The sequence below is a fragment of the Tympanuchus pallidicinctus genome, unplaced genomic scaffold (assembly GCF_026119805.1).
Source record: "Tympanuchus pallidicinctus isolate F22 unplaced genomic scaffold, pur_lepc_1.0 scaffold92, whole genome shotgun sequence".
Lineage (NCBI taxonomy): Eukaryota > Metazoa > Chordata > Aves > Galliformes > Phasianidae > Tympanuchus > Tympanuchus pallidicinctus.
The window spans coordinates 46,408-74,021 of record NW_026294816.1 but is presented as its reverse complement, the minus strand read 5'-3'; the positions used below and the strand labels follow the sequence as shown (position 1 = coordinate 74,021).

The following is a 27,614-nucleotide window of genomic DNA, read 5'->3' as shown; positions in this document are numbered from 1 at the left end:
GGGACATGGCGACCTTGATGTAGGAGATGTGGGGGAGCTCATCCGATGTGGGTTTGTTGCTAGGGTGGGACTGAGCTGCTGCTTCCCTTCCTCTGCTGCTGCCCCACTGCTCTGTGTCTGGTTTGTCCTCCTCGTAACTGTATTGTCGGTTGCATTATTCTAGTTATGCATTATTACAGTTATTGGAGGTGTGATTATTGTTTAGGGTTGTTTATGTGATCAAAATCCTCCATTTTCTCGCTGTCTCCCAGAAATCACAGCCGTGTTCTTCCCCAGTTTGCACCCGACGGTCTCCACAAATCCCTTGCAAGCAGAACCATGTGAAAATTCTCAGTTCATCTCCATCTCCCAGCTGGTGTTCCTCCCAATGGCCAATCCCTTCTTTCTCATCCCGGGATCGGTTCCATTTTCCACCTCCGTGATGGTTAGAGTCTTTCTCCACCTGAGATACTTAGATGGAGGAGGGATCTTAACAGCATTTGGGTCCAATCTTGGTCCATCTTCCACCTTGCTGGATCACCGCGACGGTGACCCTATGGGCTCCATCCACATTGGTGACCCAATGGGTGATGGCCACGATGGCAACCCAGTAGGTGATGGTGAACCAGGGGGTGATGGTTGCGATGGCAACCCCATGGGCAATGGTGACCCAATGGGTGATGGCCATGATGGCAACCCCATGAGCAATGGTGACCCAATGGGTGATGGCCATGATGGCAACCCCATGGGCAATGGTGACCCAATGAGTGATGGCCATGATGGCAACCCCATGGGCAATGGTGACCCAGCGGGTGATGGCCATGATGGCAATCCAGCAGGTGATGGTGACCCAGTAGTCGATGGCCATGGTGGTGACCCAGTGGGCGATGGCCGTGATGGTGACTCAATGGGTGACAGTTGCAATGGCAACCCCATGGGCAATGGTGACCCAATGGGTGATGGCCATGATGGCAACCCCATGGGCAGTGGTGACCCAATGGGTGATGGCCATGATGGCAACCCCATGGGCAATGGGGACCCAGTAGTCGATAGCCATGGTGGTGACCCAGTGGTGATGATGACTCAGTGAGTGATGGCCATGATGGCAACCCAGCAGGTGATGGTGGCCCAGTAGTCGATGGCCGTGATGGTGACTCAATGGGTGATGGTTGCAATGGCAACCCCATGGGCAGTGGTGACCCAATGGGTGATGCTTGCAATGGTGACCCAGTGGGTGATGGCCATGATGGCAACCCAGCAGGTGATGGTGACCCAGTAGTTGATGGTTGCAATGGCAACCCCATGGGCAGTGGTGACCCAGTGGTTGATGGCCATGATGGCAACTCCATGGGCAATGGTGACTCAGTGGGCATGACATCAGTTGCCATGATGGCAACTCAGTAGATGATGGTGACCCAGTAGTCGATGGCTGTGATGGTGACCCAGTGGAGATGATGATGGCCCAGTGGGTGATGGTTGCGATGGCAACCCCATGGGCTCTGTCCATGATGGCAACCCAGCGGGTGCTTGCTGTGATAATGCACCTCAAATGCTGTGTTAAGTGTGGGCTCCTCACTTCAAGGAAGGCACTGTGGCATTGGAGTGCGTCCAGAGAAGGGCAGTGAAGCTGTGAGGGTTCTGAAAAACCAGTCTGATGGGTAACGACTGAAGGAACTGGGATTGTTCCATCTGGAGAGGAGAGAAGGTTCCGACCGAACATTAGGAAAAATCTCTTCTCCAAAAGAGTGTTCAGGCATTGTCACAGGCTGCCCAAGGCAGTGGCAGTGTCACCATCCCTGGAGAACCGTGGCCGTGTGGCATGGAGGGACGTGGTGGCAGTGGGTTGACTTGGTGACCTCCGAGTTCTTTTCCAACCTTAATGATTCTATGGTTCTGTAACCCAGCGGTGCTCATTGGTACAACCCCACACTTGGCATCCTTGAGAGCTCGTCCCCCAGCCAAGGCCCAGTCCAGCTCGTTGGCATAGCTGTGTGACAGTGGGATTAACGAGCATCCCCAGCTCCTGGCTGCAGTCGGAGAGGACAGCTTGTTAAAGGCTGACAGTAGCAAACAGTGAGAGGCTGATCCCGATGGCGAGAGGCTGATCCCGCTGGTGAGAGGCTGATCCCTGCTGATCCCAACTGAGGCCTTTCTATGGCATTACAGCATCCAAAAATCCCTTTAGGTCTCCTCACGCTGCCAATACAGCGAATAGACAAGAGCTGAGCTCAGGACTCGCTGTTGTCACTTTTTAGTTGATTGATGATTCAGTTGATTTAGCAGTGGTGAAGCCACCGCGTGCCGGCAGGCAGAGGGAAAAAGTGGATCAGGGTGTGGGATTCAGGGTTTGGAGAAAGGAGGCGGCGATGGGAATTGGGAATTGTGTTCATGGCTGGTGAAACGGGGCCACTTTGATGGGAGCTGCGCGCGTGCCGAGGTCTGCTGGAAGCTGGAATAGGGATGGATCCAAACGAGAGGAGCTTGCAAAAGAGTCTGGATGTCTTTCAAGCAGCCTGGAGAGAAACAATCCTTTCATTTGGCGCTGGACTCGTCCTCTGCTGATGAGGAAAGTTTCAGCCACCCGCCCCATAAATCTTGCTTAAAGCTGGATGGAGCAGCGAGGGGTTGAGAGAATGGATTTGCTGAGGGCCCTGATAAGGAGAGGGTGGGGGAAAGGTTTTCAGCAGCTGGGAATGGCCTCTGAAAAGGTGAAAGGGCTGAAAGGAGACCGTGTGCCTGCAGGCAGCGCTCGTTGGCACTTGGCTTTTGTGTTTCAAACAAAGCTCTGTGATGGGAGAAAGGCAGGCGTGGAAACACCTCGGGGAGAAGAGCCCCGGGGCGTCCATGGGGTAAAAGAATGGGGCTTGGGGGAGTTTTGGGACTTGGGGTTGCATTGCTAGGTTGAATGGGATTGGAGCTGTCGTGATCAGAGCACAGCAGAGGAAGGAGCATCTTCCTCCTGCTTTCTTATCCAGCCCTGGGACCGGGCTGCTGAGAGCCCCGAAACCTCCAAACTCAAACTCTTGTAAGCTTTGGACATCTGGACGCAGCCTGCAGCCTCTGTCAGCAGCCATTTTGGGCTTCAAATGATGGATTTTCACATTTTAAACAGCGCTGCGGTCAGGAGAGCAGAGTTGGGTCGCCATTGGGTCACCACCACCCGTTGGGTCGCTGTTGTGGCGAGACTCCAGCAAGGTGAAAGATGAACCAAATGGGACCCAAAAGCTGTTTGGGATCCTCCTCCAACTGAGCGTCCCATGGGGTGGTGAACCCGAAACACAGTGGGGTGGAAAATGGGACCGGGGTGAGAAAGAAGAGATTGGCCCTGGAGGAGGGGGAAATGGAGACAAGATGGGAATATTTGCAGGGCGCAGGGCTTGGGATTTGCTTGGGAGGTTTTGGGGGGCACCGGCTGCAAAGTGGGGAAAGAACACAGTTGTGTTTTGGAAGGCAGCAGGAAAACACAGGGTTTTGACCACAGGAACAGCCCCGAACGATAATCACACCTCCGGTAATTAGAATACATCTGACAACTCCAACGAGCCCTCGGACTCCATCCGGTGGATTTTCCCCCACTTCGAACAGGAGAAAACCCAAAGGAAACCCCAAAGCGAATGCGTGTCCTCTGCCTCTGCGTGCTGGGAGGGGAGAGCAGCGCAGCGTCGGGTTCCGCACGGCCGTGCCAAGCCAAACACGCCACGCTGCTCGGCCGCTCGCGGCGCCAACCGCTGCTCCCCGCGCTCACACCTGTTTCAGTTTCGATTAACGCGTTTGCAAGCAGAAAAACCCCTCCAGAGCGTTCCCAGCTCCCCCCCGAGGGCTCCTGGCCGGGCCAAGCGGTGCGTTTTGGGGAGAAACGGGAGCTTTTTCCGCCCGGGTTGGATTCCAGCAGGGAGCAGGCGCCTGCGGAGCGCGCTCGGGTTGCTGACAAGGGCTTGGCTTTGCTCTGCTGCTGCTCGGTGGTGCTTTGCAGAGCCGGCTGTGCACTGCAGGTTGCAAACTGTGGTTGAGTTGGGTTTTTTTTCTCGTGTTTTTTTTTGTTTTTTTTTTTTTTTTTTCTTGGTTTGTTTTCACCCCTCTCCTCCCCCTCCCCCCCACCCCCCAACTCTATGAGTGACTCGTGACTTCAGTGCAGTCACTGAGGTCTTCTACTGTGCAGCTTGTGAGCTTCCAGGAGCCTTTTCCCTTCAGCTCATCCTAATTTCTTGGCTCTTTTGGGACTCCCCTTCCTCTCTCATTGCAGCAGCGATGCAGAACCCCAGGGTGATGCAGGATTATCACCCCGATGCTGGGACGGCATTCGGCTCTTCGTCCTGGCTGGCAGCACCTCCTCCTCTTTTCTCTGGCTCTGTTCCTTGTCAGATTGACCCCCTTCTTGGAAGAGAACCCCCACTGGTTCTGCCTTCTCTCTGACCTACGAGGGTTGGAGGGACCTGGGATGAGGTTGAGGTTGTGGTGTGTCTGTAGGACCCGCAAACGCTGCCCTTCCTCCCTGCAGGGGCTTTTTCCTGGTGGAATGAGCTGCTGTGTTCCCTGCTTTACCTTCTTCCTCTCGCTGGATTTGGCCCCGGCTCCACTTGGGGTTGAGTGCCGCTCATCCCCCCAGGGGAGACATCCCAGTGCCACGATGGGCTGGGTGCCCACATCCCCATCTCTCCCCCCCACATCCCCATGGAGCTCAGCCTCACTCAGCAGCATCGCTGCTTCTCCCCAGTCCAGATGTTCGCTCGAGCTCTGCGAGATCGCAGCGGATCCCAAAAACATCCCAGGCAGCTCCGACAGCACTGTGCCGGCGCTTCCTACAGCTCCGTCCTTCGGCAGCACTGCTTTATTTTAGCTTAGCTCAGTTGTTTTTTGTTTGTTTGCTTCCAGCTTGCCGCAGCTTGGGTGCTGTTGTGAGAATTAGCTTTGGTGTCTATGGGTGACGACTGTTCCTCCCGCGCTCTCAGAGGGCGATGAGTTTGTGCCGTCCTGCAGGTCCCCCTTTTGGAAGGTTGGTGGATCTGAGCTGGAAGAGAAGATGTTTTCACGAGCGTAGATGGATGCCAGAGTTCTGAGCTTGCTCCAGATCCTTTCCAGAAGGGTTTGAGTAGGATTTCTGTCTTGATGCAACGTGTTCTGATCTGTCCAGACCAGCTGCAACGCTCTCCGGAGCCGCTGGATGTTGCGTGCCCAGGCACAGCCGAGCTCAATGCAGACCTTGGGCCCACATTTCGATGTATTTGAGTTAAGCCTGGGCGTGAGACAGCGATGGCAGAAAATCCTACGAAGCCAAAACGGAGCGTCTGGTGGAGAGATGCAGCAACAACCCCTTTGGGGACTGAGAGCTGGAGGGATTGGGACCCACGCGGTGCCATGGGAGCGGGGTGGGTGGGAGCAGCCCCACGGCTGAGACAGAGCCTTCTGGAGCCGGGGTGAGCTCGGCTGCTGAGTCAGCACATCAGCGCCCTCCCCTCTCACTGTGCCGTTCCCCACCTCCTGCAGCCCTCCGCAGACCACTTCCTGAGCAGGCATTGCCTTTGTAACCGCTCGGGGGGGAGCGCGTTGTGACACGGGGACAGAACGACCCGTGCGAGAGAGGAGCACGTGGTGGGGAGCCGGCGTGAGCTGTCGGGGCGTCCAGGTAAGGGGAAAAGCACATCTGTGTGTGTGGGGTCCAGGCGGCGCACGGGACGCATGGATGGGAGCGTGGTTCCCCACTGCGTGGCTCAGTGCGCACGGGGTGGAAACGTGCAGGCTTGGTTTTAGGGGAAGTGAGAGCTGGGGGGAGGCTGGTGCTCACCCTGAAGCCCCTTCTGTTGGAGTGGTTTTCAAGGTTTCCTCATGGCCGTGGATGTGGCCATTGCCAAGCATTGCTGGTGGATGGGGAATGCGGGATGGCTGTGGTCTTGTCTCCATGATGTTGTAATTCAGGGTGGCTTTGTTCTGGATGCGATCCGTTCTCCATGGTTTCGTTCTGTGTCGGGGTTCATCCTTGTTCTGTGGCTGTTAGTTGTGAGTATTTGCATCTCTTCTCGACTTTAAAGCATTTCAGTGGTGCCTGGAGGTCCTCGTCTCTGGGATTCCTCACGGTGCCGGTTCCTCTTGCCACAAGGTCTCACCTCGGTGGGACCAGGATGTTGTGCTTGTTGTGATGTTCCCTCATAGCCATGGGGTTTCCCGAAGCTCAGTGGGGCGGCACAGTGACCCATCAGCCAGGCAGACCTGCTCCTCTTCATTTCTCTTTTGGATGGTGCTCCTGCGACTCATGTGTCTTCCCAAGCCCTGAGTGTGGAGGGAGGGAATAGAGGAGATAGAAATTTTAGGGGGTAGAAATAGGATTTGACACTTTTGCTCCTCAAAGCAGGCTCGGGCCAAGGGCTCGCTGAGTCTTTGAGAAGGGCGAGAGGCTCGGAGCTCTCAGCAGCAGTTGAGTTGGGCGGCTTTTGAGCCTCGCTGCCTTTTTGGGTGTGGAGAATTGAGCTGGGCAGCTTTGAGCCTCATTGCTTTTTTTGGGGAGAGTTGAGTTGGGTGCCAAAGCCAAGAGCAGGTTGCTCGTTTGCTTCAGCTGGGACAGTCTCCAAGCATGGATGTTTCGCGCGTGGTTTCAGCAGGGTGGGTGGCTGTTGACCAGTGGGAGCTGGTCTGTTGGGTCGCATAAATTCAATGAAATTCTATAATTTCACGCTGCATTTATCTTGTCTGTACGACCCTTCATCTCGCTTTGGGTCATCTCCAGATCCGTGAAGCAGCTCAAGGAGCCAAAGGGACCAAGTATGGATGGTTCTGCTCCTACTGCAGCTCGCCGTAGCCTGAAAGAGTGGATTGGGCACTGTCTGATGGATGGCAGCAACCAGAAGCATGGGATCCTTTGGTTTGTTAGTTCTGAGCCGCGTTTGGAATGCTGTGGTTTGGGCTCTTTGCAGCGATTTTTTTTCTGCTTGTGGAGCAGAAATATCAGTGCTTTGGATGCTGGTTGCTCAACCCTTGGGTTTTCCAGCTTGATTTCCAGCTCTGCATCTGCAGCACAAACGGAACACGTAAATGTGACTCGCAGCCCCGTCCCCAGCTCCGTCAGCAGCCGGCCAAGCTCGAGTCAGATGAGACGCGATGTGCTGCCAGCACGCCGGGCTTTGAAGAGCTCCTGTCCTCAAGGTCACCTGCCTGGGGGCTTAGGAGTGTCCTTAAATACAGCCCTGAGCTGCCATCGTGCAGAAAGAGAAAGAAACGCATCCCGTTTCCGTCTGCGGCCGGCCGGGATCTTTCACCAGTGCCAGAGGAGGAAAGCTGACCCCAAACACATCCTTCTTCAGGAGGAAATGTGAAATTCACGGCTCTGCCCAAGTCTTCTCGCCAGCTCATCTGTATTCAGGAGCATGAGCAGAATCTCCTGCTTGCTTCTGGCAAAGCCACAGCAAAGGGACGTTGAACACGATTGTCTTGTCCTGCCCTGGGGAGCGTTTGGATGTGCATGCGTGACACAGTGGGATGATTCCTGATGGAGAGAAGCGATGCCACGCTCTTGGGATGGAGCAGAATTTGCTCTGAGGCAGGATTTGGAGCAGGAATACCATGAGGGATATTGAGGATTGATGCTGTGCTCTTGCGATGGAGAGCAGTCCACCCAGCTTGGAGATTTGGGGTAGAAAGGCCATCAAGGAGCTTAAGGAGCAATACCATTCTCTTGGGATGGAGGAGTGCTGTGCCCTGCTTCGAGTTTTGGAGCAGAAATACCATTGAGGATCTTGAGGAGCAATGCTGTGTCCTTTTGGTGGAGAACAGTCTACCCTAGTTGGGGATTTGGGGCAGAAACACCCCAGTTGAAGAGTTTGAGCAGCGATGCCATCCTCTGGGGATGGAGGAGTGATCTGCCCTACTTGGAGAGCTGGAGCAGCAATGTCATCAGAAAGTCTTGGTTTGGGTTTGCAGGACACCAGGCTGCTCCTTCGGGTGCCCTCAGTGGAAGGGGGGTGTTGTGGTGCAATTCTCCTCTTGCAAAAGGGAAAGGCTCTGCATTCGTGTAGGAACTGCAGCTCCTATTAATGGTGAGTGGGGAGAAGAGCTGTTACACCCTTTCCCTTTTTGTGTGTGTGTGGAGTTGCTTTGTTTTGCTTCTCAGCCCAAGGCCACGCATTCCTTGCGCGGGAACCTCGTTGCTCTAGTTTGGAAAGAAAAACACAAACCTGTGCCATCCAAAGCGGCAGCAATGCCTGCTGTTGGGGCAGTGGCACGGGGCTGCAGTGTTTTCCACGGGGCTGCAGTGTTTTCCCACCGCTGTGCCGCACCGTCTGCTGTTTTTCTGGCACCGTGGGTCACTGCTGCGTGTTTGGACTCCAGAAAGCCACGCGTCAAGCCAAAGATTTGTGGTTTTTCTTCCAGGCTATTTACAACACGCAGAAGCTGCCGGTGCCAATGAGAGAGTCTTCCAGCACCATTTGCTCTCAAATTAAACGCCCAAGATGAAAGCTTCATCCTGAGCAGGAGCTACTCTTTAATTCCAGGGCTAACTCATGCCTTGCAACATCCTGCATTACACAGGAGATGATGCAAGACCTCACCCCTTGCCTAACCCTTGCTTATAGCCTACTCACTTGCCTAATATCCCCCTGCTCAAATGGCAGTAGAGGAACTAAAATACCTCTTTTTGCCCTGTTTAGATGGCTGGAGGAAAAAAAGAAAAAGAAACACACAACAAAACACCACAGGTTGGTTTGTTGCAGGGTTTTTGGAGGTGGTCAGCTTGTTTGGGAGGCTCTTGGAAACTTTCAGCTTGTTCCAAAAAGTAGTATTGCAAATTCTGGTCCAATTTGCTTGATTTCTTCTGTTTTGGGGAGAGTCTGGTTTTGGTCTGCGCCAAGTATTCACCCTCAGGAAGAGCCCAGTTGATCGGGAGGGCTGAAGGCTGGGCTGAACCTCCCTCCCTCCCCATTCCATATTGCTGAGATACAGAGTGCAGACGGGCTTTGGAGGTCAGGTAGGCATCCTCCCTGCCATCCTGGAGGGTTGTGTGGTAGAGGGGAATCCTTCCAGTGCGTGCAGATGATGGACCTTACACAGATTTTCAGCTTTTGAAGTTTAGGAAATAATGTTTTTATGGATTTCCTTTAAATCCTCACTCCTGCAGGCTCCTCTGGGCTGCTGCTTGAGACCTCTTTGGGAGCTGTGTATGAGACCTCAAGGAAAATATCATTTCTTGGTTGAACTCTTCCAGAGCATCTCATCATTTCTAGCTGGGGTAGCGCTGAGGGAAGCCACCATCCAAAAGACATCATTGCTTTGAACCCTGAGCTTAGGCTATGGCCACCTTCAGAATTGTTTGAGTTGTTCGAGCCGCGTGCGGTCGAGTTTTGAGCGCCTTCAGGGGTGGAGATACCTGCGTCCCACAGCTGGGCCGTGGGAAGAGTTTCCTGTGTTGTGACTTTCTTTTCTTTTCACTGTGCGTGTCCAGGAGGGGTTTGGCTCCATCTTCACACCCTCCAGTTAGTGGCTGTAGGCAGCACCTTCCTGCCCTCACCTGGAAGCTGAACACTCCCAGTTTTCCCCTGCTTGTCTCCATTTATTGAGTCCTTCTGTCACCCATGGCTGGGGGCCTTTGCTGGACTTAGTTTTTTGGACGTTGGATCCACCAACATCACTGCAAGGGCAACACTATTTGAAGAAAAAAGGATCCCAGGGTGGGAAGAGCCTTTTGGTGAGCCTTTGGGTAGAAAGGATCCCGTAAGGAAGACCTTCTTGGAGATCCTTTGGGTAGGAAGGATCCCATAGAAAAGAATCCTTGGAGACCCTTTGGGTAGAAGGGATCCCATAGAAAAGAATCCTTGGAGACCCTTTGGGTAGGAAGGATCCTATAGAAAAGAATCCTTGGAGACCCTTTGGGTAGAAGGGATCCTGTAGAGAAGAGCCTTGGAGACCCTCTGGGTAGGAAGGATCCGACACTTGGATGTGGAAAAGCACTTTGCAGCGTGTCCTTGTGCTGCTGGGTGGTGGTGGTGACGGTTTAGGTGAAGCCATGCCTTGTGAGCATGCTGTTAAACCTCTGCTTATCAACACTGCCTGCAGTGACCTTGGTGAAACGGAGCGCTTTTGGCCCCAATGGTGATGTCATTATTACTCAATTTGTGACCTTTGAAATGAGTTTTGCGAGTAACCTTTGCTGAATGCATCTGGGAGTGGGTTCACCGTGTGTAGGAGAGCTCCTGATCCCGGTGTAACCGTTCCACACTGGGAACAGTGCTGGTTTCCCTTATCTCTGCCCTTTGTGTGTGTTTTGGCTGCTGCAAGCTCACGTGTTTGCTTGATGTTCGAAAGCGTCTCGGTGTCTTGGCGGCTCTCATTCTCGGTGTAGAGGAAAAACCATAGAACTGTACAATTTTACGAGGTGGGAGGGACCCACAGGATCATCAAGTCCAACTCCCCGCTCAGCATGAGAGCTCCCAAAGCCCCAACCCTGAGCGTGGTGTCAGTCTCCTCTCAGCTAAACAAACCAAGTGGCCCGGGGCTGCTCCTCGTCTTGCCCTCTAGACCCAACGCCGTCTTCGTGCCCTCCCCTGGATGCCCTCTGACGGTTCCGTGTCCTTTTTATGTAGTGGATCCATCGGATGAGAGTGGTTGACCTTGTGGCTGCCGCGTTGCTCTCCTGGGAGAAGCTGCAGTTGCTCTCCCGTGGTCGGAGGAGCAGCTCTCACTGGATTACCATAGAGGGTAAACGTGAGCTTGCTAAGACCAAGACATTAAACTCCCTCATCTCTCGCTGTTTCCAAGAAACCAGGATTTGCAGGGAGCACAGTTACGTGCTCATCAGGAGGAAGATAAATCACGGCGTGTTTTCCTCTAAAGGAGACAGCTGCTAAAAATAGGAGCCACGCTGGAGCTCTGCGGAACAAAGAGCCCCTGGAAGGCTCCTGCCCGTCCCTTCACCCGACCGTCCCCTCCATCAGCTTCCCTTCTCCTCACGGTCGCTTTCGGTTTGATTCTTTTTGGAAGCGTTTTACGGTCTGCCCGTTCGGGAGGGTTTTCCCATCCCTTCCCCCACGTGCCTGGCCGGGACGGTCAGTGACTCAGGCTTTCCTGAATGAACACTATTCGTCCCCCGTGACCTCACAGCTTGGCCGTGCATCCCAACGGGCTTTTCCAAAATGCTTCTGAAGCCAAAAAAAAACCTGAGCTGCTGGAGTTCAAGGCCACCTCTCTGCGTCCTCTGGTTGTGCCGATGAAGGATCGCCACGGTGGCCCCATCCAGGTGAAAGACCTCAAAACCCATCATCTCCTTCTAAGAGATCCTCGCTTTAAGCTTCTCACCTCCTGTGTGCTTCGCTTGAGATGTTAGGGTGGAAAACCGGCGATGGCTTTTCACGTTCCTGTGCCTTGCCTCCTTCATCTCCATAATGGTGGTCCCAAATTCCTTGGGCCGTCGCGCTCGACTTCTGGCACATAAGCAGCAATCTGCGAAACAAACATGATCTACAAGTGGCTGCAACAGTCAGGGAGGGGATGGAGGTCAGCTACGTTCATAAGAACCGTAGAATATCCTGAGTTGGAAGGGGCCCATTGGGATCATCCAGCCCAACTCTTGGCTCCGTAGCTGCAGTGTGCGCATGGCTCTTGTGCCCAGTCCTCTCTCTGCTTGCAGTCTTGTCCAGGCGGGATCCACGCATCCTTCTTGGACACCGACAAAAATTTTCCCACTTCTTCAGGGCTGCTCCTGGTCCATCTGAGCCCAGTAGAGCTCAGCAGGATTCACCCGTGCGTTGTCAGCCCCCAAGCAGGGTTGGAGATGTGTGGTCAGCACCACCAAGCCCGGAATGATGCTCAGCTGTGCACCCAGAGAAACCAGAGCCCATGGGATGCCGTCTGCTTTGCAGAGTGGACAAAACCAACCCCTCCAGGTTGGCAGGAGCGCGGCTGGAGCCGTGCACATCTCCCCTCTCGCCTGCTTAGTTGCAGGAACGATTATCCACCAAATACTTTCGCGCGGGATTAAACCCTCTTAAGTGTGGCTCAGCAATCCTCCCGTAATCCGGACCCGGCCGTAGCAGGACAGGGCAGCAGGAGCAGAAGGGGTTGATCTGCTGGGAAAGCTTTTTCTTTCCGACACCCAAATCACGTTGATTGCAAATTGCGCTGCAGGAGCCTCACTTGGGCACTGACCTTGGAGCTTTCCTCTCTGTTGCAGATGAGCCTGATCCTGCCCTCTCCGGTGCTGTCCCAGCCCCAGCTCACAGGACCGAACTCGGGTAAGTGCCCTGGGGATGTTGCAGAGCATCTCCCCTTGCTAACAGCACAAAACCCCCAAATTTCTGCTTGGCTGTCCCCAAAGAGGGTCGTCCCGACCACCAGGCCAGCGCCATTCCCTTTCTCCAACGCACTGTTGGTTGTTCCCACGTAGCTTCATTTCACCACTTCCCACCATGACCCCCTTTCTTCTGCCCGTCCCACTTCGCCCCTTGGAACGCCTCAGTTCTGCTTTGCTCTCTTGGGGCCATCCCTGGCGCAGGGGGAAGAGGCGGCTGCTGAGATGGGCGTCCCCAAGCTCCTTGGGGTGTCCCTAACACCTCTGAGCACGCTGGAGAAAGCAGATCGAGTGGTGGCAGCCCGAGGCTCCTTATGGGAATCGCTCTCCCTCAGCTTTCGCTCGGTGACACAGCCCATGCCTGGCACGTTTTAATGGGTTTATTTTAGTATCTGCTGTTGAATGATCCTTCCTGGGCCAGCGGTTTCCTTAGCGAGTTATTTTTAATCACGTTTGTGGTGCATATGGGAATCGCATTTCCCTGCTACCACACCGCAGACGATGGAGAGCCCGTCCTCTCAATTTCTCTGTGTGTTTACGCAAAAGAAAAGAGAAAAGGGGAAGATTCGGAGCCGGGAAGGCAAGTGCAGGAGCTGGTTTGCCCCTGAATTCTGCGTGTTAGGAAATAGGTTTAAAAATGATGAGAAGTGCATGGAACTGTAAGCCCTGCTGTCCCTAACAAAGAAAGATGCTTTGTTCTCCTGGCAGCCTGACCCGTGAGATAGTGTTCTGCTGGCCTGGGGCAGCCCCTTGCACAGCATCTTGAGTCCTTGGGCTCTTTGAGGCTCAGGGTTTCTTCCCTTGGGAGTGGTTTCAGCAGAGCACCAGGACGTGGTGCTCTTGGCCACTCATCCCTTCCATCAGCACGGTGTGGATGGGAGTTTGTGGCACCCTTAGCTCCTCTGTCTTCCCATCTCTGCCCCAAGCCTTGGGCCGCGGGTTGGGGTCTGCTTGCACCTTCCAGACCCCACTAAGCTGCCAATGGAGATGTCCTCTTCCTCCTGTGTGGGCCCTGTTGGTGTTGGGCCTTCTGTTCTGGTTGAGATTTGGGTCATGACTGCTCTCTGGGCGCATCTGGATTGCTCGGACTCTCTTCAGAATCCTGAATATGGTCATCAGGTGCTTTTGGATTTCTTGGTTTCCCTAGTGAGCCTCCCACCACCCTTGCAGAAGGGCTCGATGCTCTGTCTCACTGTGCAGATGTCTCCAATCCCTTGGGGCATCCTGAAGAACATCGCGTACCTTCGTTGCACCTTTGCGGTCCCCTTTTTTTTCATATGGGGGAAAAAGCTTCCAAGCCCAAACATTGGACTTCAGAAGCCATTTGGTTTGCCCATGGGTGTGCTCTCCAGAACCCAACACCTCTCTTTGCTGTGGTGGTGGTGTCAACAGCACCACCTGGTTGGCCTTGTGCCACCCAGTCCACCAGTAGAGTTGCCCCACGGAGACTTGTTTTCCATCTGCTTGATGGGGTCTTGCTAAGTTTGGGGTCCTGCTGAGGATTTGAGGGAGGAACCAACTCAATCCGGTGTGATTTGAGGGTATCTGCAACAGGGAGGAAAGATGGAGGATGGTCAGCGTTCCCCTCCTGTGCAGCAGAGAGAGAGTTGCAGTTCATGATGGGGACAAGTTGTCCTTTGGTCCCACAGGCCTTTGGTGTGGTCCACGTTGGCACGTCAGTCCTGTTTTTATGCAGCTCACTGTCCTGCTCTTTGACTTGTTAGCACCACGCATCACCGTTGGGTAAAAGGCCAGTGGCCAACGGAGGGGGGGTGGGATGAGTCGTCTTTGAGCTCGTTTTTTTTTTTCCTTTGGTCTTAAATCCTCGATGTTTGGGGCGATACAGGAGAAACATCGCTGTTAACCAGCCGTTAACTGTCCAAACTTCTTTTGCAGCTCCAAGACCGAGGAGCATTTAGAGTTCCAGAAGGCTTTGTACAGAGCAGACGCCAGGAGCTCCCTGGAGCTGCGTGCCATGACGGTGTCCGGCAGCGTGCCCTGGGATACCTCCGCCCTGGAGACGCGAGGAGGCGATGGCAGAGAAGAAAGCACTTTAGAGAGACTCTCTAGCTTGAAGGACTCAAAGGATGTGTCGACATTCCCTGGGGATCCCCAGGTTGTAAATACGGTGCGGGTGGATCCTGAGGACCTGGAGAGTGACGCCGAGGAGCTGGGTGCTGGCATGGCGGCAGCCGGGATGCCCAACCCTTGCATGGGGCCGCCGGTGGGGGGTGGGGAGGAGAAATACCTTAAACCTGAACCAAAGCAACTTGAAGGTGTCGGCAAAGAGCACTTAGAGAAAAGCAGGAGGGGGACACAGAGGGTCGACTGGATTTCTCGACCCAACAGAAGCCCAAGTCCTCACTACAAAGATGTGAGCAAGCCGACGGATGTAGCAACCAACGTACCCTTCCGGGGACAGGCTGTGCGTGAAGTGCCTCCTCCGCTGACTCCGACGGTGTTCAGGAAGTCTCTGAACCCTGTCCTCAGCAAGTCCAAAACTCTCGAGACCCCCTTGTCCCACAGGAGGGGGCTGGGGGTCGACTCGGACGCGGGTGAGATGGGTGCGCTCAGCGCAGCTGAGTGGACCATCCCAAAGCCAGCTCTGCAGCTCAGCACCGACCTCGCCATCGGCAAGCAGTCGTGGACGGTGAATTCTGAGGATTCGGTGGAGAGGATCCCGCTGATGTCCCTGGAGCCCACTCCCTGCAGCTCCTATGATGTGGAGATGAGGCCCTATGTGTGCAGCGTGCTGGTGGAGGAGCAGGGCAAAGAGGAGCTGGGTCCTGAGGAGGATCCCACGGTGTACACGTGCATCGAGTGCAGCATCTACTTCAAGAAGAAGGAGCACCTGATGGATCACATGCTCCAGCACAACCGCGGGCCAGGGAGGGACCAAGATGGGGATGCTCTCGGAGGGCAGTGCCAGTTCTGCTGCAATGAGTGCGGGTGGGCCTTCGGGGACCTCGCGTCCCTGGAGCAGCACAAAAGGCTCCACCAGGAATCCAGGGAAAAAATCATCGAGGAGATCCAGAAGCTGAACGAGTTCCCGGATGAAGGTCGGGAAGCCCGGCTGCAGTGCCCCAAGTGCGTCTTTGGCACCAACTCCTCCAAGATCTTCGTGCAGCACGCCAAGATGCACGTCAAGGAGAGGAAGGACCAAGGAGCGAAGAGCCTGAATCTCTACGGGAGCGGAGAGCTGCAGGATAGCCCCGTGCACAGCATGTACAAACACTTCAAACCCAATGAGCACCTGGCCCTGCAAGTGCAGGCGCCTCCACACGGCAAAGGGCTCAGCACCTGCGTGCTCTGCAGCTTCCCGGCACCCAACGAGAACATCCTCAAAGAGCACATGAAATACGCCCATTCCCACCTCTCCTGGGATGCAGAGGTGTACGAGGAGGATCCCAACCAACCGGGAACCAGCAGGGATGCCTACAGCCCCGCCAGGACAGGCTGCTTTGCAGAGACTGATTATTTTGGCAAAGCAGACCAGCTCTTCCCTCCGCCCCACCGAGAAAGCGCGTCGCATTACGACGTGCACAGTTTCACCGTCGATCACCCACGACTCAACAAAAGCAACGGGGGCAGCAAAAAGGACTACGTGACGTCGGGGTTCCATGCCAGGAAAGCGGCCCCGTACGCTGCCCGCCACAAAAACCTGGGGCTCTCCTCCACAAAGGCTTATTCGCAGTTTGCTCTGCAGCACCTGAAAAAAAAAACAGCAGCTCAGCAGCTCGAAGCCGAAGGCGATGGTCTGAGGAGTCACTCAACTGGACTGGAGGAGGTCAGGCACAAATGGATGTTTATCAACGAGGTGGGGGGCGTGGAAGGGGAGTTTTCCATGGCCGCGGACACGGACTTGATGGAGCACAGAGTCACCAAACCCGTCACCATCCCTCAAGCTGCTTTGGACCTCAAGAGGACGTACAGAGACACGCTGAGAGCCACGGACCCTTTGATTGCCTCCGAAGAGCAGCAGCAGCAGCTGCGGATGATGGTGCCCATCGTTCTGCTGGAGGAGGTCAACCCACACCCCAAAGCAAAGAAGCGGCCCCGGGCAAAGCCCTACAAGAAGAAAACAGCATTCCCGTCGCGGGAGTTCATGATGGAAGAGCCTCTTCCCTTGGATGTGCTCCTGTTGGACTCTCCTTTAGAGTTTGATGACTTTTTGGACTCCGACTCGCCCATGTTGAAAAACGAGGAGAGGAAGTGCCCGTACTGCCCGGATCGGTTCCACAACGGCATTGGGCTGGCGAACCACGTGCGGGGCCACCTCAACCGTGTTGGGGTGAGCTACAACGTCCGGCATTTCATCTCGGCGGAAGAAGTGAAAGCTATTGAGCAAAAATTTTCCTTCCAAAAGAAGAAGAAAAAAGGTAGTATGTATTCAATTTGCCGTGCTTTCTATTTTCTTGCTTTAATCGGTGGGGTTTAGAAACCGCCCCCTGGACTATGGGTACGTATGGCGCCGTGGCCAGCCTTGATGGCTATGGTGCGTCTCATGGCTCTTTTGGGTCTAACAGCCCCCTCCCAGAGGCTCGATCCAAACTTTTACCCACTGATTCTGTCCTTCTTTCCTCAGTTGCAAACTTTGACCCGAGCACGTTCAGCCTGATGCGATGCGAGTTCTGCGGGGCCGGCTTCGACACGCGCGCCGGGCTCTCCAGCCACGCCAGGGCCCACCTGAGAGACTTTGGTATTACCAACTGGGAGCTCACCATCTCGCCCATCAACATCCTCAAGGAGCTGTTGGCCAACTCGGCGGAGTACCCCATGCTGCAGGCGGCGGTGGGAGCGGAGCCCTCGTCCCCGGGCCGAGAGCCGCACGGCTTCGTGCCCCGCAAGAGCATGACCCCCATCTCCGAGTGCAGCATTCCACGCTCTCCTCTGTCCCCATTCCCCCCATCCTGGGGAGATGAGTCCTTGCAGTCCTACAGAGACGGTGAGTGAAGCCACAGACCCTTTTGCTGGCCAACTCCTCGTGATCCTTGGTGCAGGGGACGGATCGCTTGGTGGAACCTGGTGTTGATTTGTGCATCTCTGTCGTTGTCGTCGTGCTGGGTGAAGTCTGAGCCCCGTTTGGGGCAGGTGAAGGTGTGGTGATGGAGAGGTTGCCTCCTGCTTGGGTGGCAGCTGTGCTTAGGAAGATGATTTCTGTCAGCGAAACTCATAAACCCAGAATGCGCATTGGGGTGTTTGAGGCAGAGGAGCGTGCTTTGGGATATTTGGGACAGAGAAGTGTGTGTTGGGTGTTGGGGCCGAGTGTGGCCACCCTGCTCTTTACCCACGTAGAAGGTGCTGTGTTCACCCCTTGGCTGCTCGTTTTTTCTAGATGTTCTCCTAGGGGGAGATTGAGGTTTGACCCTTTTGGGTCTTAGTGAGGCCCTTCCATCAGCAGAGCCCCCAGAGCACTCATGGAGCAGCACTGGGTTCAGAGCAGTGGCTCTTCCCAAAAAGCTTTCAAACTTCCCCCAAAAAGCAGACTTGGCACAAAATCTTTGCAACAGCAGCGTTCTCCCAAAGGCTGGAAACTTGCTCGCACGCTGCGAGAAAGTGACGTTGGGTGCTCCATCACTTGGTTGAAGTCCTTCTTGTGGAGGTTGTGCTTCTCACTGCAGGGATCCATCCGTCTTCAACTGAAATATCATAAAGCTTGTAATCCCTGCTCTCCATAATGAACGCAGATGAGCACAGCCAATGCCAGCTCTTAATTCTTAGCTTGAAAGAGCTGGAAGACAAAGAGCTCCAAGCCCAGGGCAGGGGCTGATGCCAAGGAGAGAGCTGAGCGGGGTTCCTGCTGCCAGTGGCTGATGCTCCTATTGTCTGGGGCAACCATTCAGAAATTTCTAGGTGCACGGTGCCCAAAATTCACATGAGGCATTGTGGATAGTGCTTGAAAGCTCAGAGTCTGGTAGGGATGAGTGTTGGGAGGTGTCACGGTGAAGGACCGCAGCCACCTTCTGCTCGTGAGGGGGAGGCTGAAGCAGTTCTGAACATAGTGAACTGGTATCAGATGTCCCCAGTATTAAATTTAAGGGGAAAAAAAAAGAAAAAAAAAAAGGATTTGTCTTGAGAAAAGAGATGTGTGTTGAGCTGTTGAGCTAGGATTTTGCCTATGGGTTTGGCCAGCAGTGTGCAGCTTTTTGGTGTGTGATGTTGGGAGCATCTCCCACTCCATCCCGTCTCCATCTCAGGTTGCAGAGCGGCAGTGGGCCGGAACCCAAAGCCAACTCACCAGAAAGGTGACAAACCTCACCAAAAACAAGGAGGGGAAGGGAAGTGCTGCTCCCAGCTCCAGGGCTGTGCGTGAGATGGCTGCGTGGCGTCGCCGGGCTGCGCGGAACAGACTGGACTCCTGCAAAGCATCTGAGCACACAGCTGTTGGGTTGAGGTTGGGGACGTGGGGAGGTTAATCTGAAGGGGATGGGGGCAGGGGGTGCTCGATCTCTTGATCTGTGATGGGGGACTTGGGGATTGTTTGAGGCATCCATGGGTTTGCTTGAATCGCTTGGGGTATTTCGGAGCGCTGAGAGCAGCGTGGATCTCAGCAACCTCTCCCACTGCTCCCCGATGCTCTCTGCTCGTGTTTTATGCCAATCCCATCGTTTGCAGAAGGTTTTAAACACTGTTAACGAGATTTGGGCTGGGAGCAAGTTGGAGTGAGCTTCTGGAAGGTCTCTGCTTGCATCACAAGGGGCATCGGGCACTGCTAGAAGCCCAGACCAGCTCTGCAAAAGCTGACTTGGTGTTTTCTTATTGTTACATTCTATGGTTCTATGATTCTATTGGATCTTGGGGTAGCACCGAGCTCTTAGCAGGAAGCTTGGTTGAATGGTCCAGCATCAAGGAACTGATCCTATATCCCTGCTGGCGAGCATTCCAAAATGGCGCTGCCCCTTCCTTCCCTTGCTCGTCTCCTCCCTCTCTAAATGGAATGAAACCCCATTTAGGTGGCGCTGGGGGGTTCCTCATGGCAATGCTTTGTTTCTGTTGGCGCAGCCTTTAGGGAGCAGGTTTGGGGCTGCAGATCTTGCTTGTTTGCCAGCATTTTGGGCTGCCAATGGCTTTCTGTGCATCTCTGAGCGCAGAGCGGGTGGGCACAGGTTATGGCTCTTCCAATTTCCAAGAAGGGCAAAGAGAGAAGCCCCGGTAATTATGGAGCTGTCAGTTTCACTTCGGTGCCCAGCAAAATTATGGAGAAGATTATTCTGTGTGTTATTGGAGGGAAAAAAAAACACCTGCAAGACAACATGGTCATTGGTCACAGCCATCGTGCACGAAGGGACAGCCATTGAAGGGACAGCCATTGAAGGGACAGCCATTGAAGGGACAGCCATTGAAGGTCACCCCGCTGGGGGGTGAAGGGAAGGGGATGGAAATGGGTTTTAATGATTTTTGGCAAATATTGAGGCTTTCTGGACAAAACAGAAGCACAGAGCTGGATAAATGTGTCATGTGATGGCTGAAACACATGTGATGGCAGATGTTGGTCGTAGCCAACACGCATGGAGGGGCAGCCATGTCCTACGTGTCCTCTTGAAGGTCACCCAGCTGGGGACAAGGAGAAGGCAGTGGAGGTGTATTTTTGGCTTTTTGTTTTGTTTTGTTTTTGTTTTTAATGAATTTTGGCTAATATGGAGAATTTCTGGACAAAATATCCAGCGTAAAGCTGGGTGTGCACATAATGCGTTGGGTGCACGATTGGGTTGTTGGTGTTCAGGATGCCTTTGGATGATGCTCTGAAGGTTTAACTCTTGGTTGACTCTTGGCTGGCCCCAAAATCTCTCCAAGAAACCCTAAAACATAACTCACAACCGAAATTAGGGAGTCCAGTACTGTGAGGCCAAGAGCTGGGCATTAGGATCCCTTCCAATGGAGAGTAATTCTAGTTTCAAGTACCTCACAGCTTCTTGATGGATATTTGGAGAAATGAATTCTTTACAAACCGTTTTTCTACCATGCAGAACACACCCAGTTATTCCAAATGATGGGCACCACAGTGACCAGGCCAGAAGTCTTTGGGGTCATTTCCCACCAAACCCAAACAATTCCCTTTGTCTCGCTTTGCCTTTCGCTTTGCTTCACCGTGTTCAGCTTCCAGCTTTGTCCTTATCCTCCATTTCTGCATCTGTTCTGTATATTTTTTAAACTCTATTCTGTATGCATTCTCATCTAGAATTCTGCTTGAAGGTTTGTTGCCTTTTTACTGGAATCTCTGAGCCCATCTCTACGCAGCTCTCCCCACGTCTCTGACTCCCATTTGGGGCACCGTTGGATTTGGGGTTTTTCCTTCCTTCCAGCTTTTTTTCCATCATTTTCACCTTAATTTAATTTTGCCTGCTGGCGTCTTGGGTTTTTCTTCCCCTTGTCTTCATGGAGTGGCATTGCCCTTCCTTGTCTTCCACTTTCTCAACCCATCCCTGACCTGGGCACTGGGCTGGGCTGCCAAAGAAGGGCCCCCACTGCCAGCCCCTTCCCCAGAAGAAGGGCCTCCAGGGGTGACCTCTTCCCCAGCACATTGGAGCTTCTTCCCCTTCCAGTTGGAGCTGGAAGTGGGCATTCGATGCCAATTATTTTCAGCACGGCTCTGATTTCCATTCTGAGCTTGGCTTTCTCTGGTTGTGGCTGCCCCCCCTCTCCTGCAAAGGAGAAGAAAAGGAGTCGAAATCAAAACGCTGGAGCTTTGTAGACGGGGTCTTGTGTCTTTCCTCCCATCCACGAGGCTCGGCCCGAATTTGCTGCTGAAGAATGGATGTCAGAAACCCTTTGGATGTACCTGACCCCATCAAGGCCACCTCCAGAGCCAGGTCACAAAGCTCAGGGCTGTGTTCCATTGAACCACGTCCTATTGAAGTTGTGTAGGGTGGAAGTGACGCCCCCTCCCCTGTGCCCTGAGGACCCCCCTCGTGCTGCTCTCCTGACCTCCTTTCCGCAGTCTTTCATTCTTTTCTTGACTTCCACCTCATTGCAAAGCTCTTGTTGGCCTCTTACTTCTCTTCCTGCCCTACTTTCACGTGAGCTGAGCTACGGCCACAGGAGATGGCACCTTCATCCAGGTCTTTCCATGCAGGAATTTTGGGGTGATGCTCCCTGGGGGCAGCACCCCGAGGTCGCAGGAACCCCTTCCACCTTTTGGTTGTGGCAGCAATGATAGGGAATCAATTTCTTTCTTAATGCTTTGGGTAAAACGCGTTTTGGGATAGCTGGAAGGAGGGAAGCTTGATGCTGGGGGAGCTCTCAGTTGCTACGAGCCTGAAATACCGCATGACAGCCCCAACCCCAACCAAACACTGAATGTTGCATGTTTCTTGCTTTCTAGGACATAGGAACATCACTTATTTCTTGCACTTCTTCTCATCCCATCACATTTCAGCAAGCAATACCTCGAGGTCTTCCTTCCCCATGCGTTTTTCCAGCTCTGCTTCTCTCCAAGCCAAGGAGAGCAGTTCCACCCCGTGGTTAAACCCGTCTGAACCCAACGCGGATGGCCAAAAGGAAAGGCAGCTGGCACGCGTGGGTTGGTAGCAGAGCCAACGAAGGGAAGCACCGTGCTGGAAACCATGGGTGGGATGGAAAGCGCAGCGCAAAGCTGGCCAAGCCTCTTGGCAGAGCTCTGCATGCCTGGCTGGCCAGCAAAAACTGATTCTTTCATCCCCGTCCCACATGGAGCCAATTAGTAGAACGGCGACTGCGCTCCCCGTGCCCCTCATCAGTTCCTCGCGCTGTAGGACGATGCATGGAGGAGCCCTGTGGGATCCATCTCAAGGTGCTCAAAGAGTCGGCTGATGCCATCGTGTCCCTTATTATTGTTTTGCTTCATGGTCTTGGGAATCTGGAGCCAAGAAGGGCAAGAGAGAAGCCCCTGGTGATTATAGGGCTGTTAGTCTCACTTCAGTGCCTGTAAAAATCACAGAGGTTGTTCCAGGAGTTGAAAGCCAACAGTAATTGATCACAGCAACGCGGGTTCATAAGGGGCAAGTCCTGCTTAACGAACTTAATTTCCTTTATGACGAGGTTACCCACCTCGCTGACCAAAGGAATCCAGGCGATGTCATCTTTCTTGCGTCTCAGCACCTCTCTGCTCTCTGCTCTCTGGTGGCTCGAGGGAGCGGCGCGGAGCTTTGTAGGGGATGCTGTCAGATAGCAGGAAAAGGTTCTTCAGCAGGTGGTGGCCATGGGTCAGATCGTGGGGCAGTGGCCCCGAGCTCACGGAACGCTTGGGCACCGCTCTCAGATGTAGGGTTTGGGTTTTGGGTGGCCCTGAGCGGGGCCAGGAGTTCTCCAAAGGGAACTTTTGGGGCGGGTGTGTGGAGTTATCTGGGATGTGGGCTGTTGTTAAAAGGTTTCTCTCCGATATTCTGCGTGCGCCACGTTGAGAATTTGGGTTGGGATGTTGCACTTCAGTAACAATTTGAATCTCTAAAAACTTCATTGTGCTTGGGTGAAAATTGGGTGTCCAGGAGAGGTCTGGTTTTCTTTTAGCTGTGCTTTCCTCTCCCACTGCCTCTTCTTGGGTGGGGGTTTGAGTTGGTGGTAGAGTTTTGCTTTGGCCATAGGGGGTCAGCGTTGGCTGTAGGGGGCTGACATCAGGTAGGGTTCTGTGTTGGCCATAGAAGTTGGCATAGGGTAGGGTTTTGTGTTGGCTGTAGGGTTTTTTGTTGGCTGTAGAGGTTGGCATTGCATAGAGTTCTGTGTTGGCCATAGGGGGTCAGCGTTGGCCATAGGGGGCTGACATCAGGTAGAGTTCTGTGTTGGCCATAGGGGATCAGCATTGGCCATAGGGGGCTGACATAAGGTAGAGTTCTGTGTTGGCCATAGAATTTGGCATAGGGTAGGGTTTTGTGTTGGCTGTGGGGTTTTGTGTTGGTTGTGGGGTTTTGTGTTGACTGTAGGGGTTGGCATTGCATAGAGTTCTGCGTTGGCCGTAGAGGTTGGCAATGAGTATCAAGGTTTGGAGGTTTTGCACTGGGTTTGGGGGTTTTGCCTTGGATTCGTGTTTGACATTGGGTGCAGAGTCTTGGGGTTGAGTAGGGTCTGGCTGTAGGGGTGCACGTTGGGTGTTGGTAGGGGCTTGGTGTTGGGTTGGGTGACGTGCTGTTGGCTGTTGAGTTGCATGGCCCCGTCAGTGGCAAAAGCATCTTTTGGGCTCCGTAACCAGCTTTTACCTAATAGATTCTGTTCCATTGCTTAGCACCAGGCAGCGTGTGGCCGTGGCTCCCTTCTCCCACCCCCTGCTGTAGTGGTGTGGTGGTTGTTGCCTAAAACCTGAGGCTCTTGGCTGTGGTTGTGGTGGTGCTGTTGCTCTGGTTTTGGGATCAGTTATTCTTGTGAGAGGAGCCGTGTTTCCAGGGAGCTCTTATTGCCCATTCTGTGAAGATTTGAGTGTGTGTTGGTGCATTCTTTGTACCCTGGGTGTCGTGGAGCATGGGCAGTGCCTCCGGGGATGGCGTGTGGGCACAGCAAAGTGCTTTGCTTTTTATTAGTGTCTCCAGCAGAAACCAGCTGGGGCCTTACGTGTGGGGTGTGAGGGGACACGGAGCCTGGTCCTTGTCCTGGATGGGGGGGGCTGTGAGACCCTGTCTAAGCCCAAGGGGTTGGGTGGGTGACTGGGGTGTGGTGGGGGGACCTGGGGGTCGCTGAGCAGGGCTCCCATCTATGGGTCTGCCCGTTCATGGGGCTCTCCTGTTCCACCCACTGGGGACTGCCCCATCATTAGGGGCTTCTCTGCCCCCTCCCCTTCTGTGAGTCTTCTGTGGGGTTCTCTCTTCCATTTGGGTCTGTGCTTCCATAGGGCTATCCCATCCATGGGGCTCCCCTCCCTACGTAGTCTCTCATCTGTGGGGTTGCCCCTCCATTATGGGACGCTCATCCATTGAGGGTTACCATCCCTTCCATGCCCTCCTTCCCCCACCGTTCTATGGGACTCCCATGCATTGGGTCTCTCCCCTTCACTGGGGCTCCACTCTCTCCAGAGGTCTCCCGGTCTATGGGGTCTTCACTGGGGCTGTCCATCCTCCCTCAGTGGGGGTTCCCATCCCTTCCATGTCTCCCTCTTCCCCTCCCATCCATGAGATTCCCATCCATTGGGCTTTCCCATCCTTTCCATTGGGTCCCCCCCGACTATGTGGCTTTCCCCATTCACTGAGGTCCTCCCCCCATCCATTGAGGTCCCCCCTGTGGCTCTCCCCATCCACTGGGGTCCCTCCCCCCTCTGTTGCTCTCCCCATCCATTGAGGTCCCCTTCTCATCCATTGGGCCCTCGTCCATGGCTCTCCCCCATCCATTGGCATCCCTCTCTTGCCTCTCCCCATTCACAGAGGTTTCCCACCCCTCCCCCTCCACCCATTGCCCCTCTCCCCTCCATGGCTCTTCCCATCCATTGGGGTCCATCTCCCCCCCGGCTCTCCCCATCCAGTGGCACTGTTCATCTGTGAGTCTACCCCCACCCACCAGGACTCCCCTCTATGGGGAACTCCCACCCCCTTCCCCACCCCACCACCATCCTGTCCCTCTCCCCTCCTTTCTCACCCCACCCCTCCCTATCCTACCAACATCCCCTCCCCACCACCATTCCCTCCCCCCCTTCCCCTCCCCTCCCCTCCATCCCCCACTACCAGCCCCTTCCCCTCCCCACCATCCGTACCCCTTCCCACCCCGCCCCACCTCACCGACGTCCCCTCCCCTTCCCTTCCCCACCATCCCCTCCCCCACCATTGCCTCCTCCTCCCCACCATCCCCTCCCTACCCTACCAAAGTCCCTCCTTCCCTACCACCCTCTCTCTTCCCTCCCTTTCCTTCCCCCCCTCCTTACCCCACCAAAGCCTCCCCTTCCCCACCACCCCTCTCTTCGCCCCTCTCCCTTCCCCATCATCCCCTTCCCCACCACCCCCTCCTTTCCCTCCCCTCCCATCCCCCGTCTCCCTTCCCCACCATCCCTTCCCAACCCCAACCCCCCCCCCTTCCCCACCCCCGGTTCCCCGCTCGATTTCTCGGCTCTCGCCCCCCTCCCTGCGCTCCTTCAGCGCCGATCCCGGATTGCGGCTCCGCCGTTCGGCGCTCGATTGGCGCTGCCCGGGGCCGCCCCGCGCGCCGCTCCAAGATGGCGGCCTCCACCTCCTCGCCGCCCAAAGTGACAAAAGCGGCGGCGGTCCCGCGGCCTCGAGACCGGGACCGGGGTGGGGACGGCGAGACCGGGCCCGAGGCGACCCCCGAGCCCGGTGAGCGGCCCCTCCCCCCGGCTCCGCCGCCTTCTTCTCCCCGTCGCTCTCGGCCCCACCGCGGGGCCCGGTCCGGGGCTGAGGGAGCGCGCTGCCATTCCCGGCGCCGCGCCGCGCTGTGGGGTGAGGACAAAGGAGGGCCGCGGCTCCTCCCGGGCCGTGACATGGAGTCGCCGCTGCCCCACGGCGGCCCCGGCCACCAACCCAGGGTCGGAGCCCCACAGCCGCCCCGCAACGGCCCCCAGGCCCCACCCCTGGGTTAGGCCCTACGGCCGCCCCAGGCTCTGCTCCGAGGTTGAGCCCTAAAGCCACCCCATAGCAGCCCTAAAGCCGCCCTATAGCAACCTTAAAGCCACCCTATAGCAGCCCTAAAGCTGCCCTATAGCAACCTTAAAGCCACCCCATAGCAGCCCTAAAGCCTCCCCAGTGTGGCCCCCAGACCCCGCCCTTGGGTTGGGCCCTACAGCAGCCCCAGATCTGGCCCCACAGCAGCCCCAAGGTCTTCTCTGAAGTTGAGCCCGCAGCTGCCCCATAGCAGCCCTAAAGCCGCCCCATAGCAGCTCCCAGACCCCACCCTCGGGTTAGACACCCCAGCAGCCCCAGATCTGCCTCACAGCTGCCCCAGGCCCCACCCCTGGGTTGGGTCCCACACCCCTGCCCCACAGTGTGCCCTGGCACCACCCCTGGGTTGGGCTCCTGAGCTGCCCCACGGCAATGCCTTGGCTGCCCCGCAGCGTCCTCAGGCACCACCCTGGGTTGGGCTCCATAGCAGACCCAGAGCCACCTCCTGGAGCTGTCACCATCCCCCCACAGAACTCTGTGTTCTCCCACACCTTTTCCAAAGGGGTTTCAGTAAGGAAAAACCTCCTTTCCCCTCACCCAGAGGGACTGGAAATACGGAAAACCCCCTTTTCCCCTCCCGTATCTTACTGAGGGGTTGGAAATAGGGGAAAATATCCCTTTTTCCCCTCTCGCACAAGGATTGGAAATGGGGGGAAAAAAGGCCCTTTTTTCACCCCCAAAATATCATCGGGGGGGTTGGGGCTGATGATTGTTCTTCTCTCGGCAGTTCTGGCCCCAGAGGAGGAGGAGGTGGTGGCCATGGAGGTGGGTTCCCCCCCACCTCCCCCTCCACCACCGCTGCCCAAGAAGAGCTCAGCCCCGGGGCAGTCGGAGCCGCCCGCCCGCATAGGGACCAAGCTGTGCGCCGAGCCGCCCGGCAGCAAAGCAGATCCACACGACCCCAAAAGTGAGTACTGGCAGCACTCTGCCCCCAGGGGAAGAGTGAGGAGGTGTTGCTGGGGCTAGGATGGAGCTGGGCTCCGCGTGTGGTCGTCAGCTCTGGGAGCTGTGGGGTCTGTGGGTCACTGGGAGCCAAGAGGGGCTTGGTGGAGCCTGGTGAGAGGTGTCATGGCCGTGCTGCGGGTGTTGTGCCCCCTGAAAACTTGGGGGCGTTGTGCCCTGAAAGCCCAGGGATGCACTGCCCCAAAATTGGGGGCATTGTGCTCTGAAAGCCCAGGGATGCACTGCCTCAAATTGGGGGTGTTGTGCCCTGAAAGCCCAGGGATGCACTGCCTCAAATTGGGGGCATTGTGCTCTGAAAGCCCAGGAATGCACTGCCTCAAATTGGGGGTGTTGTGCCCTGAAAGCCCAGGGATGCACTGCCTCAAATTGGGGGCATTGTGCTCTGAAAGCCCAGGGATGCACTGCCTCAAATTGGGGGCATTGTGCTCTGAAAGCCCAGGAATGCACTGCCTCAAATTGGGGTCGTTGTGCCCTGAAAGCCCAGGGATGCACTGCCCCAAAATTGGGGGTGTTGTGCCCTGAAAGCCCAGGGATGCACTGCCTCAAATTGGGGGCATTGTGCTCTGAAAGCCCAGGAATGCACTGCCTCAAATTGGGGTCGTTGTGCCCTGAAAGCCCAGGGATGCACTGCCCCAAAATTGGGGGTGTTGTGCCCTGAAAGCCCAGGGATGCACTGCCCCAAAATTGGGGACATTATGCCCTGAAAGCCCAGGGATGCACTGCTTCAAATTGGGGGTGTTGTGCTCTGAAAGCCCAGGGATGCACTGCCCCAAAACCTGAGGGTGCTGTGCCCTGAAAGCCCAGAGATGTTGTGCCCCAAAATTGGGGGCGTTGTGCCCTGA

General features: G+C 55.3%; 2 protein-coding genes across 11 annotated transcripts in view; both read left to right on the top strand.

Annotated features, from left to right (window-relative positions):
- WIZ (WIZ zinc finger) overlaps window positions 1–27,614 on the top strand; it is a 52,630-nt gene that overhangs the window by 13,732 nt on the left and 11,284 nt on the right. For 2 of the 8 annotated variants that reach the window (XM_052670737.1, XM_052670736.1), the window contains exons 3-6: window positions 12,131–12,191; window positions 14,144–16,629; window positions 16,833–17,192; window positions 26,537–26,716. In XM_052670737.1, the coding sequence (XP_052526697.1) occupies window positions 12,131–12,191; window positions 14,144–16,629; window positions 16,833–17,192; window positions 26,537–26,716 (3,087 nt within the window). Of the gene's footprint in view, window positions 1–5,467; window positions 5,603–6,958; window positions 8,004–12,130; window positions 12,192–14,143; window positions 16,630–16,832; window positions 17,193–26,536; window positions 26,717–27,614 lie in introns of those variants that run through there. The other 6 variants (XM_052670741.1, XM_052670740.1, XM_052670735.1 and 3 more) reach the window with 6 other exon arrangements.
- Window positions 214–3,989, top strand: LOC128074701 (circumsporozoite protein-like). 3 transcript variants are annotated; one of them, XM_052670745.1, is made up of 3 exons: window positions 214–593; window positions 819–980; window positions 1,115–3,989. In XM_052670745.1, exons 1-3 carry the CDS (start codon window positions 368–370, stop codon window positions 1,381–1,383), a joined length of 657 nt encoding a protein of 218 aa, XP_052526705.1. In that variant the 5' UTR covers window positions 214–367; the 3' UTR covers window positions 1,384–3,989. The 3 variants fall into 3 exon arrangements, with proteins under 3 accessions (XP_052526705.1, XP_052526704.1, XP_052526703.1); XM_052670744.1 differs by lacking the exon at window positions 214–593 and adding an exon at window positions 601–791 and having other exon boundaries at window positions 837–980; XM_052670743.1 differs by lacking the exon at window positions 214–593 and having other exon boundaries at window positions 601–980.